This window comes from Puma concolor, chromosome C1, assembly GCF_028749965.1.
Source record: "Puma concolor isolate L17-30 chromosome C1, mPumCon1.1.hap2, whole genome shotgun sequence".
NCBI classification, from domain to species: domain Eukaryota; kingdom Metazoa; phylum Chordata; class Mammalia; order Carnivora; family Felidae; genus Puma; species Puma concolor.
In genome coordinates this window covers 515953-528608 of record NC_141674.1, presented here as the reverse complement: position 1 = coordinate 528608, position 12656 = coordinate 515953, and the positions used below count along the sequence as shown (strand labels likewise).

The 12656-nt window shown below is 62.1% G+C and overlaps 1 protein-coding gene and 1 long non-coding RNA gene across 3 annotated transcripts; one reads left to right on the top strand and one right to left on the bottom strand.

The window, feature by feature from the left end:
* Positions 1-4622: 4622 nt before the first annotated feature.
* On the bottom strand, positions 4623-10357 carry VWA1 (von Willebrand factor A domain containing 1). Of its 2 annotated transcripts, XM_086715392.1 has the most exons (4): positions 10206-10357; positions 8509-9066; positions 6248-6526; positions 4623-6103 (listed from the first exon to the last, which is right to left on the bottom strand). In XM_086715392.1, the coding sequence occupies exons 1-4, from the start codon at positions 10276-10278 to the stop codon at positions 5766-5768; spliced, it is 1248 nt and encodes a 415-aa protein (XP_086571518.1). In that variant the 5' UTR covers positions 10279-10357; the 3' UTR covers positions 4623-5765. The 2 variants fall into 2 exon arrangements, with proteins under 2 accessions (XP_086571518.1, XP_086571517.1); XM_086715391.1 differs by having other exon boundaries at positions 4623-6526.
* Positions 9029-11895, top strand: LOC147577700 (uncharacterized). The gene is made up of 2 exons (XR_015254367.1): positions 9029-9737; positions 11435-11895. It is a non-coding gene; the product is annotated as an uncharacterized LOC147577700 (long non-coding RNA).
* The last annotated feature ends 761 nt before the right edge of the window (positions 11896-12656 follow it).

The window sequence follows — 12656 nt, the reverse complement described above, 5'->3', positions numbered from 1 at the left end:
TAGAAACGCGGTTCCTAGCCAGTCTCCTGCAACCGTCATTAGGTTAAAGAGCCGGCTGGAGAACAAGCTCTCCCCATCCTCCGTTTCGGTGTCTCGGCAAACCACAGTGGTCCGTGGGCGTATGAGCCTTCGTATCACTTAAAAGTGGCTCACAATGGGAGGGAGACAGAAATCGCAACCCCAGAAGAGTGGAAAAGCAGAGCAGACCCCCCCCAAAAGCCCCACAAGAGGGCGCCCTTGCTGGAGGAGGAATCCTGGCTTCTTGGGAAAGTCCAAAGGCCACGTGCCTGCTTCTGGGACAAAGGGCCAGGCTAAACCCGCCTGGGGCAGAGGGAGAAAAAGGTGGACCGAGCCCTGCGTTGGTCTAGAACCCACAGTGCCCAAAGTTAGCAAACTTTGCTTCTTGGGCCAGCAACCAAGTTGCCCCTTTGGTCTTTCTTTGATGGAATTAAGGTTGAGTTCCCAGAATTACACAGTTCCCCACTAGACTGAAAACAATTTTAAGCCTGAGTGAAAATGGGCGGGGGGGAGGGGGGATTAAAGATAACTCTGTGATCTTTCATCTCCAAATGAAGAGAAAACCAGATGAGTTCTCCAGCCAGATGCCCCCGCCCCCGCCCCCACCCCAGTGGCCATTATGGAGGTTCTTACGGACTAGCACAAACTACCAAGGTTCTTATGGAGAGCAACCCTGGTAGGGCTTCGCTGGATTAGAAGAGGAAATGGGTAAGAGACGTGAAGTCCTTGTCCAAACACAGCTGGGCCATGTGCCCCTCTCTAGCTCCAACCATCCCAGACCAATATTTGGCAAGCCTGTGTACTTTTACGTAAAAAGGAATCACTTTGAGAATAAAGTTATGCATTTAAAAAGCCAGTTTCAAATAAATAAAGTCAGTTTCATCTGCCTTAACTTGAAAAACAGAAAGAGACGATTGTTTAAGGATTTAGATAATTGCATTCCCTTTGACAAAGGGGGTCTCCTCCAGTTTCCCTCATCCGAGGGTGCTGTGCTTTCCAAACAAAACATCCAGGCCACTGGATTGTTTGTCACTTATGATCTTAGACTGGGAGCCATTGAGGAGGCTTGACACACCTTTCCTAAAACACTAAGTTAATAAAAGGGAATTATGGGACCGCCTGGGTGGCTCAGTCTCTTGCATCCAAGGCTCTGGTTATGATCTCATGCTGAGTTCCTGCTGACAGCTCAGAGCCTGGAGCCTGCTTCAGATTCTTTGCCTCTGTCTCTCTCTGCCCCTCTCCTGCTCTCTCTCTCTCTCTCTCTCTCTCTCTCTCAAATGAATAAGCAGTAAAGAATAAATAAAGGGAATTATGATGATGCTTTCTACCTGATGCATTCACATTTAACTGACAAATGTAGGGTTCTCTGCTGCTTGTGCTGTTTTGCTGACAGATTCCCTGATAGCCCCCTCCCACAACATGTGGCTTTCTTCTGTGAGGGCGTCCTTCGGCATTGACAACCTGGAGGAAAGACTGCTGAGCTCGGAGATGCAGGTGGACGGCTTGGCCTCCAGCCTGTCCTTTAGTCCAAAGAGAACGCTGTGCCCCTGGGAAGCCAAGCCAAAAGGAGCAAAGTGGCCCCACCCAGGCCAAGTGCAGAGTACTCTGCCCCTAGCGCCCAGGCGGTTGGTGTGGTTTCTGAGTCCACCCGAATTTGGCCAGACCTCCGGAGAGCTACACAGCACACCAGAGCCATGGCCTACCAGTATGGCCCACAGCCCCCCACTACCCAGCCCCAGGGTGTCCCGTCACCAAGACTGTGGCTGCTGACTGCTCATCCCGCCTGGTGTCTCCCACCAACAGTGCCTCTGCAGAAGCTCGGCTGCCTAAACGTGGAGCCCCTCGTGGGGTGGGCCTGGGGCTGCTGCTGCCCCCAGCCCCCCTCCCCCGCCTCCATATCACATTTAAGGCCCCTAGGTCAGCCGGGCCTTCAGAAGTAAAGGGGTGGCTCCCTCCCCCGTTCTCCCTCCAGCTTTCCGAAAGGAACTGCCAGTTCTGGTGTTGCTCACGGTCACCCCAGTCCACACGCACCCCATACCCACTCCCACTGGGCAGACCCCAGCCCAGCCAAAAGAAAAGCTGCCTAGCACGGCCTTCTTAGGCCCAAGCCCCCAGATCTCCACAGGGCCCCTGCAGCTCTTCCCTGTGCTTCCAGAAGTTCGGAAGAGGTAATGGGGATTGTAGTGCTGAGCCCTCAGACGAGCTACCTTGGGCCCAGGGCTGGAAAGGGACTCAGGACTGAGCCCAAAGCTCACTGTCCCTCCAGCTTTGTCTTCCTGAGCAGTGTTTGCTTGTAGGTGAGCATTTGCCTACTTGGGTGCCCTGGCCTACTGTCCTCTCCCCACTGGAGACCTACCTAGCAGAAGGTCCACCTAGCAGAAGGTCAGCGCAGCCAGGACATCCCCAGGGGCACCTGGGGTGGGGAGCCCTCAGCACAGGCACTGGGCCGCCTGCCCACGCTGCTGGCAGGAGACCCACTGTGAGCACTGGCCTGCCCCTCGTGGGACTGAGCCGGGACCTCCACCTTCTCACAACAAAAGCAGGGTCAGATGCACAGTCTGGACAGACCTTGGAAGCAAAGTCGCATGAAGCCATGGCCACTGAGGGAGACCTGGTGTTCTCTGCGAGGGGCCGTGAGTGGGCACACATCTGCCACACGATACAACAGCTTGTTTTCTTGTCCTAACCAGAAGCAGTCACAGCACAGACCTTTCTGACTTTCACGTCAGTGTCAGAAGCTCATACTTCCATGTGTCACCTGACACACAGTGACATGTACTAGTTCCCGTAGGTGGCAGTCTTGGCCCCAGACCCAGTGTATATTGAGGAGACAGGGCCTGTGTCTCAGGGGAGGGAGGAGCGGGGTCAATGTTGGGGGCGGGAGGAAACCAGGACAAAACTTTCCTGGAGATTGTTCCCAGACATGGCCTGGACCCATCAACCTTTAAGTGCTGCCTAGGACAGGGACGCCTGGGTGGCTCGGCTGGTTGAGCATCTGACTCTTGATTTCTGCTCAGGTCATGATTTCACAATTGTGAGATCGAGCCCTGCACTGGGCTCTATGTGGAGCGTGGAGCCTGCTTGGAACTCTGTCTCCCTCTCTCTGTTCCTCCCCAGCTTGCACGCTCTCTCTCTTTCTCTTGAAAAAAGAACAAAAGGAAAAAAAAGTTAAAAAAAAAAAAAAAAAAGGAGTTGCCTGGGACAGTGCAAAGGGCTTCCAAGGGAGGGCTTCCAGGAGAGGTGCTCCGTGGCACAGAGACAGGAGCAGGGGCTCCTCTCCCTGGCCTCAGTGTCCAGCAGTGAGGAGGCGAAGGCTGGAGCCTCTTCCAGGGGCTAGGGCCACATGTCTTTGGCCACTCTGCCCTCCCTTGGGATTGTAGGTGTGTTTGGAGGCAGGAACTCATGTGTCTCAAGTGCGTGACCGAGCTATTAGGAAACCACCCACCAGCACTCTCCTGCTTTTCCTCCTGCAGCGTGCACAGTGCTCTGGAGGCTGGACTGAGAGGCTCAGTGTGGAGGGGGACCTCTCCGGGTGCCCGACGGGCTTGGACCTCCAGGCACCCGCGACATCCAGGTGGCAGTCATTGGCCTGCATATGGGGAGTTCTGGCCCAAGTCCCAGCCCCGGGGAGGATTCCCCTCACCGGCCACTGCTGCCCGGGACACTGTTGTTCGCATCCACCACCCTCGGAGGGGGCCAGGTGACTCTCGGCCACCCGCTAACTACAGGTCAGAGTGTAAACAGACACCTGCAGCGGCACACACGGGCCGCACAGTCCCACTTGGCTTACCTGGGCCTGATTCCAGGGGCTTGTGGGGACATGTAGGGGAAACCCCACGCCCACTCGGCGCTGGCCTGGCCAGGCACTACCATCTGCTCCTGGGACCCAGGACCCACAACCGTAGCCCCTTCCCCCCCCCCCCCCACTCTGCTTGCTCTGGCCACACAGGCAGGGCAGAAGCCCCTTGTCTCCTATGCCATGTCACACAGGCACACCGTGGGCTCACCGCAGCAGGCCTCCACAGATGTTAAATACACCGAACTAGCGGGCAGTGCAGGCCCTAGGTGTTTAAGCAGGGAGCCGCCGGATCCTTGGAGTCTGGTTCGTGAAACGTGGTGGAGGCCAGCACCACTGAAGGCTGCCGGCAGCGCACACACCCCCACCACACCCGAGTGGGCAGACCCGGAACACGGCCTCTCCGCCCTGCAGTCGCGCGGGTGAGGGAGGGCCTCTATTTCCCAGTAGCAGGCAGCGGCCGAAAGTCAAACTGCTGTTGAGGGAGCGGTCTTGCCAGCAGAGGGCGCCACAGCCCCGGCCTCCACCCGGGTCCGAAGGCTGTAGTGAGGGGGCAGCGCGGCAGAACCCGGTCCCTGTCCGGGCTGTTCAGCTCCAAACGCCGCAGTCCCTGCCCACGCAAGCCGCCAGCGCTCCCCGAAGAGGAGGTGTACGTGGCCCGGTGTTCTGCGTCTCGGCACCAGGAGGGGCTCGGCTCCCCTCCTCTTCCCCCAGCACCAGCCACAAAACACTGGCCCTCCGTCTGAGAGCATTTTCCGGGCTGGAGTGTTCTGACAGGGAGTAAAGCACACTGAGGAGACCGCGAGGCTCAGTTTACATCTGATTTACTCTATTTTACAGTCTGGGTTGTTAGTGGGGAAGAGGCGAAGTGAGCACTGAGTTGGTGCAGGCAGAGGAGCTCATGCCTTTGTGGGGCTGAAGGACAGCAGCTACGCCCTTAGGACTTGTCTGGTGGCCCCAGGATAGTGGTAGTGAAGACGTAGGAGTCAGAAGATGCTGTAGTGAATCGTTGGGGTGAACCCACCCAGGGAAACCTTGTTTGTCCCTGCCCCCAGCATGGCAGTGCCCTACCCAGAAGCAAGGGAGGCTCCCTATGAGTGCCAGACTTGGGGCTTGCTGGGGCAAGGAGCCCTCCTGTCTCCAGGGTCCTGAATACCAGGATCCGATCTTGTTCTTCCAGAAAGCGGCCATCCTCACCCCGGTGGCTGTAGCTGGACCCAGCAGGGTCCTGGGCAGGAAGGCAAGGTCACTGTCCCCAGCAGGCACTGCCTCTCAGGCCAACTGAATGCCCTGATAAAGACCACCATTCTGCTAACCCAGCTGCTGACCACACCGGCAACCTGCCACCACTCCTCCCTGCCCCTTTCCAGCCCCTGTCCCCTCCAGGAAGGCTTTGGGACTCGGCCAGAGCCCGCTCCTGCCCTTCATCCTTCCGCCTTCTACCAACATCTAGGACCTGAGTAGCCGCAGGAAGTCAGAGCGACCAACTGGACCAAGCCCTCTCAAACGGATGCCGGGCCCCCGCCACCAGAGGGACTGGGCCTTCACACAAGCGAGAGGTCTAGCCGCTCGGCTCGGCCACCTCCTGTCCTGGGCCCACGGCCAGTCCGGTATCTGATGTTCTCAGCCCGCCCCAGACTCCCTGTCCATCTTGCTGCTAATTCCTGCCCAAAGGACGGCACCGTGTACCCAGGTCTGGGCCCGGGCAGGGGGTCGCGATGGCACGAGCTGCTGCCAGAGCTGCAGCACAGAGAGGGTCAGGCAGGGGAGTCGGGCGAGGCCTGCGTCCTAGAAGGCAGACGCCCCGAGCAGGGAGCCCTCCGCCGCGGGAGAGTTCTGGGTGGGGGGGTTCGCGCGGAGTCGCCGCGGGGCAAGGCCCTGCTATCGGCGGTGGGCGCCTCCCCCGCCGGGTTCGGGAGAAGGGGGCCCTCGGGTGGGCGGGGCGGCGGGCTCACGGCTCCCTGCCCCCGGCCCCCGGCGGCTGGGGGCGCGGAGCGCGGCTGCGCTCGCCGTCGGGCGTGCAGGCCTTGGCCGACAGCGCCCTCTCGCGGCCCGAGCGGAAGGCTGCCGTGACGGTCACCAGGTAGGCGGTGCCGGGCGCCAGGCCCTGCAGCGTGGTGCTGTTGCGGCCCGCGGGCACCTCCACGCGCTGCGCCGCGCCGCCCAGCAGCGGTCCGAACTGCACGTGGTAGCCGAGCAAGGCGGCCGGGCCCAGCGCCGGGGCCCAGCTCACCCGCAGGCTGCGCGGCCTGGCGTGCGAGATGACGATGCGCTCTGGCCCGGCCTCCTCTGCGGGGGGGGGGGGGGGGGGGGGGGGAAGCGCGCGTGAGTGGGGTGGGGGCGGGACCTCGGCCCGGCCCGGCGCCCCCTCCCCGTCGCCCGCCCCACCCCCCACCCCCGCCCGGCCTGGCCGGCCCTCCGCCTCCAGCTCACCCGGCAGCGTGTGCACCCGCAGGTACTGCGGCCTCACGAGGTGCACGTTGGACTCGGGCACCAGCTCCACGTCGTAGTCCGTGTCGGGGTCGAGGCTGACCCAGGCCCAGCCCGTGGCGTTCCCCGGCAGCTGCTGGCGACGCACGTTCCCCGGCTCGGCGCTGGGCGCCAGCTCCAACACGTAGTAGCCGGAGTCTGCGGTCAGCAGGGGCGGCCAGGCCAGGCGGAAGCTGCTGGACGTGACCTCAGAGGCACGGAGCTGCTGTGGCTGCATGGCGTCTGCGGGTGGTGCAGAAGGTCAGACCTCCCCGCGCCCGGGCTGGGGCCCTGACTACCTACTCAGGGAAGACCGGACTGGGAGATGTGGGGAGCAGGAGCGCTGGAGAGCCCCAGGCCAGGCTCGGCCACCCCAACAGTGCTAACGATACACGAACCGGTGACAGGGCTGGGGTACGGACAAGAGTGCCACCCCAACTTGGGACTCCATCAGGAGCTTCCCTGCCTGCCTCAGCTGCAAACCCAGACGGGTGAGGAGCTATAATGGCCACCTCCCACCCAGCCCAGTCAGCCCCTCAAAAGTGATGTCTGAGAACAGAGGACCAACCACCCTCCACAGCCCAAGTGGCCGGCACAGTGTGGAGTCAGTTCAGCTCTGGACAGTCAAGGCAGAGGGGCACCACTGGTGCAGCCAAAAGATGGGAGGCCATCGGGGGACACTTGAGGGGTGGATATATGACAACTCCAGGAGTAGCTGGATGTGGGGCTCAGAGTACTGCCTGCCTCTGGTTTCCAGGAGAGCAGGGGGGGATTCCAGAGTCAGCCCCCCAAATGTGCCTTACTCCTGAGCCTGTGACACCACATGGCCATCTGAGTGACCACGCAAGCAGGTAAGGCTGGACACCACATGGCTTGCATGTAAGGCTGATAAATGTCGAGGCAGGGTTATGGCCATTGGGACCCTAATGCTTTCTCCTTTAATGCCGGGTGCTCCAGCTGTCAGCCTGGCACTCATCCTCCTGTCTATTCCCCATACTCAGACCCCCACCCACCCCTATCCCAGGAGCCCCCCACCCTTTTGCCTAACTGCCTTACAGCCTTGGGTTTCTCCTGTCCAGCTGCTTGCCTTTCCTCTTACTATCTCCTCCAGGTTCAGCCACAGTGGTTGACTCAGGGGCCACCAGGGGCCAGGTGTCCCTGGGGGAAATCTCTGGGAGGACCCTCTACCTTTCTCCAATCCACAGTCCAACTCCTGGTTTCTGGTGGATGATTAACCCACAGGCTGAGACTCAGAAAGAATCCTGGGGTTAGTGGCATTTTTTAGTGGTTAGAGCAGGCTGAGCCAGCAACCAGGCCCTTCATCTCAGCCCCTCCCACTGTGAGGTTTGGCTGGGGGTAGGGGTGGGGGTCCATTAGAAAGTTGGTGGGAGGGGCGCCTGGGGGGTTCAGGCGGTCGGACGTCAGACTTCGGCTCAGGTCATGGTCTCGCGGTTTGTGAGTTGGAGCCCCGTGTCGGGCTCTGTGCTGACTGCTCAGAGCTGGGGACCTGCTTCAGATTCTGTGTCTCCCTCTCTCGCTGCCCCTCCCCTGCTCGCACTCTGTCTCTCAAAAATAAATAAACATTAAAAAAAGGAAAAAGAAAATTGGTGGGGAGCTGCCCATCCCCCGCAGCAGGCCCTCTCTGGTCCAGCCTCTTCTCCAGCAATCCCCAAAACCACCAACGGCGCAGACCCACTCAAACTCCTCTGTACTGTTCCCACCCACAGGGTAGCAGGGCCCGAGCTCTGTGGGAAGCAGTCCTAGCCCATCCTGACCCGGCTTTCTCATCTCCAAGCACGGTGGGAGCTGGCACACGTACAGGAGCCTGGGCTGCCCATCTGCAGAGTCCTCAGGCTTGGACCCTCCCTCTTCTTCCTCTCCACTTAACCACATCCCACCAGATGCAGCTCCTTGGCCTCTCGGCCCACTCCAGGCCCCCCGGTCGGGGTGGGCCCATCAGCAGAGAACCCCACCCGGAGGTGTTTATTCAGGCCCGACCCTCTGTCCCACTATCGCCCAGGTAGAGGGGCACACAGGGCACACGACTGGAGCATGTCCCCCAAGGATGCACAGAAAAGCCATGGGTGTTACCTCCCAGCCGAACCCCAGGAAGTGCCACTGTCCCCGAAGCCCTGGCCCCTGCTCCAGGCCCTCGAGTCCCTCTCCCCCATCTCTTCCGGGGTTCCTCGCTGGGGCATCCCCAGGCCCTGCCTCCTCCCACCTACCAAGGATGGACCCCCTCAGCTCCTGGGCAATGATGTGCAGGTCGTCCACGTCCACGAAGTGCAGGTGATCCTCTGCGGGGGCCGAGGCAGCAGCTGACAGCTCCAGGAGGTTGCCACGACCGGTACTGACGATGAAGACGGTAACACCCAGGTCCTTCAGCTCCTGCATGGGGGGCCCCACGGGGTCGCTGGAGCCGCCATCTGTCACCCACACCAGCACCTTGGGCACCCCCGGCCGGGCCCCTGCCACCTCGGCAAACAGCTGCTCCTTGGCGTAAGCCAGCGCCAGGCCAGTGTTGGTGTCGCCCATGCGCTGGGCTGCGGCACGTATGGCATCCTGGACAGCCGCACCTGAGCTGTGCTGGCCGAAGGGGAACTCAGTGTATGGGCGGCTGCCCACATGCACCAGGCTGGCACGCAGAGCCCCAGGGCCCAGGGGCAGTGGGGCCACCAGCTGCCCCAAAAACTCCCGAACTCGGGAAAACTCATAATGAGACACGCTGGCCGAGCTGTCCAACAGAAACAGCAGGTCCCCCTGGGGAGCCGATGCTGGGGGACCTGGGGGAGAGGAGAGGGTTCAGCCCCAGGTGGTGGCCGCCAGACAGTCCCACACCCAGGGCAGAACCCCCAGGGTCTGAGCTTTCCCTAAGCTGGAGCTTGCCCTTACCCAAGTAGGCCCCGAAAGCCTGCTCCAAAGGTCCTGCAGGCGGCACCCCTTGGGGAAGGGGGAAAGGGGTCCTGAGCCCACAAGTGGCCCACAGTCTCAGTGGGTTCTAGCTCTGCACCTCTCTGGGCTCTCTGGGTCCTCTTTGGGCTCAAGTCTTGTCTGTAAAGGAGAGCTGACCCCTCCAAGCCTCCACACCGACCCTTTCCTTAGCAGACTCTGTGCAGGCTGGAGCCGAGGGTCCTGGTCCAGCCCCCAGGAGTGTGGGTGGATAAGCCTAGGCCACAGTCCTTGTTTCCTCGGGCTTGGCTTCCAGAGAATCAGCCTCCAGGATGGAGTTCAGCCCTACACCCCTGCCTTCAGGTAAAGCAACTACTTGGGGGGGGGGGGGTGTGTGGCACAAAGCAGCTGGGGACACTGGGGGCTGAGATGGGCAGATGGGCAGATGAGGGAGACAGAGCATGATCACAGCCCATATGGCCAGGCTGGAGTCATCACCCCACTTACAGATGATGTCACCCCTCCTCTGGACCCATCCTCTGCTCCATCTGGACCCAGGAAGCAGGTAACCTGCTGCAGCAGCTTGGGGGGCCGCCAACCCCCCAGGGCCTTCCTCTTCCTCCAGGTACCCCAGGGGGCAAAAGGACCCCTTCCACCACGGGAGCCAAGGGCAGACAGGAGTTGGGGCGTCTGGGTACTGATCTGGGCTTTGTGGCCTGTTTCCCCCAATCCGTAGGGCGACTCCAGCCCTCTTACCGTCCCTCTACTAGGTGTCACTGCAAGGAGAGGAAAACTGAGGCAGGGACCGCCTCCCCGACACACACCTTCCCCTCCCCGTTCAGAACCTACCCCCCAACACCTGACGCTCCTCTAGCCGCTCGGGGTACCTGGGCCCGCCTGCCGCAGGTGGGTGGGGTGCCCCTGCGGCCGTCCCCGCCCCGGGCCGCGGGAGGGAAGACTCAGCCCCGCGCAGGCAGCAGGGGGCAGGGGCGCCGCCCGAGCTGGAACCTGGCCCGCCGCCTGCCTCACTCACCACGTTCGGCGCCGCTCCGCGCCAGCGCCAGCCGCAGGCTCAGGGCCAGGCTGAGCGCCGTCCAGGGCAGCATCGCGCGCGACGGGACGGGGCGCGCTCGGCTGCCGTTCGCCACTCGCTCGCTCGGGGACTGCAGGGCGCGCCGCCGCGCAGGCCGGGCCCGCCCCCGCCCCCGCCCCCCGGGAGGCCCCGTCCCCGAGGCCCCGCCCCCGGTGAGCACTCTCCCCGCGTGCCGAGGCGCACAGAGTCCGGGAGGCGTGCGCGCAGAGGGACCCAGGCAGAAAGCGTCACGCGGCACTCGCGCAGATGCGAGCGCGGCACACACGCGTGGGCGTGCGTACACACAGAAACCAGAGCTTTCTTTCCTGGTTGGGAGGTTTCGGGGTTCCGCACTGCCCCCTGCCCCCAACCGGGAGCAGAGTAGGGGGCCACTAAGCTGGGCCAGCCCCAGGGCTCACTGCCCGTGACCTCCCCACAGTGCTATGAGTCCTTGAAATCAGGCCCAAGAGCAACCCAGGGGTGCGAGGGGGTGGGGGTGACACCAAGAACAATGTCCCCCTCCCCCCCCCCCAGCAAGCCCCAGGCCCTGGCCTCACCTGGGGCTGGGGGCTGGGGGCTGGACGCTTAGAAAGGAGACAGAGCATTGGGAGGGGGGCAGAGGCCTGAAGGGGAGCCTTTTGAGGGACACAGAGCCCCCACCCCACCTGGCTTCCTGGAGAAAGAGGCATAGGAGCTGGTTCAGGTCCTGTCCAGGGTGACCCTGCCGGAACTATGGCTGTCCCCATACACTCTGCCCAATGAGTGGCCCAGGGCTGGGCCAAGGGCAGGCCCCCAGACCTCTGGAGGGACCCACTGGCAAGCCAGGAAGGAACCTTGCAATCCAGGATTTTGGCTGGGCCAGACCAGAGGTGGCTGGCTGGAGGGGGCATCCCCACAGGCACTCAGCCCTTCAGGACAGATTCCCTCCCCTTAGGTGAGGCAGGGCAATGTCTTTTGGGCAGGAGCTGAGGGTCCAGATGAGGTCCCTCACTACTAAGAAGGCTTTCTGTAGGGTAACCACTGCCCTCTTCCAGCCACTAGTCTGTGGAGCTGGGAGGGCACAGGTTCTCCCAGCCCGAGGTGGCTGGGGCGTCTCTGCCAGGATGTCCCCTCCCTTTCCCTTCCCAGGAGGATGCTCAGAAGCAAGGACGGATGGGACTCAATGGTTTTCCTTCCTCCCTTTATGGCAGGTGAGACACTCTGTGAGACAGGCTGGAGTTCCAACTTTGCCTAAAAAAGGAAGTGGCTGAGCCAAGCTGGAGGAGCTGGGGCAGGAACAAGCGAGAAGTGTGTCCCCGCCGCCCCCACCCCCTCGAAGGGAGTCTTGGCAGTGGTGGTGCTGGCTCAGCTCCACAGGCCTCAGGACTCTGCTGGGACCAGAAACTGCCTGGTGCTTCCGCTTGGGCCTGTGCGGGTGGTGGGGGCAATGGGCTCCCGCCCCTGAAGTCCAGGGTATGCCTCCCGGAGGGGCCTGGCCTGGCCCCCAGCCCCGAAGCACAGGAGGCTGACCAGGACTGGGGCCGAAGGGGACAGTGAGCGGAGGCCATGGTGAGGCCGCAGCAGCTGGAGGAGGCCTGGGGCTCCAGCCAAGAGCTGACCCCGGGGGGTGCTGGGGTTGAGGTGCCAGGTTAACATGTACAAACACTCCTTGGTTCATTCTCTCTCTCACTGGGCACCCACCTGCCCGGGGCAGGGAGCTGGGCCATGGGCTGCTCTGTGGCAGGGCAGTTCCCCGCCTTGTCCCCCAAGTCCTGCATGGCAGGCGGGCCCCAGTCACGCTTCGGCCTGTGCTGCTGGGCTGACAGGGAAGTTTCCGTCCCTTCTGGAAAAACTGAGCGGGTCTTCTTGGCCATGACTCAGGCCCTCGAGGAAGCAGCCGCCCTCCTCCCTCCAGCCTCTCCATCAGAGGGAGAAAGACGGGAGGCCCCGTGTTAGGACTGCTCTGCCAGGGCCTCTGCCCAGCCTTGGCTGAGCTCGACCAGCAGCCCTGGCCAAGTTCCTCCTCAGCTCTGCCCACAGTCACTCCTGCTGCTCATGCTGGGCTCACACCTGACCCCTGGGAGATGCCCCCACATCCCACCACCCGATCGGCTCTACTCCCTTGGGCCCTGCTCTGCCCTGAGGCTCTACTGTCCACAGGGCCCCTGCTGCCTGCATCATGGCAAGTCTCATTCCAGTGTCCTGCACTCCCAAGGCGGGGACACAGACAGATGGAGGACCCCCAGGGAGTTGTGGGGGTCAGCCAGGAGCGTAACAGTCAGGGTCAGGGCTGAGCTCGAGGCAGACGCCAGAGGAAGCACAAATATAATTGTCCGGAAACCTCCTCTCTGAAGAAAGACAGGCTGGGAGGCCAGCGGAGTTGAAAAGGACAGAGGCCGCCAGGACACAGCAGGCCCTGCCCCCGCCCCGTCG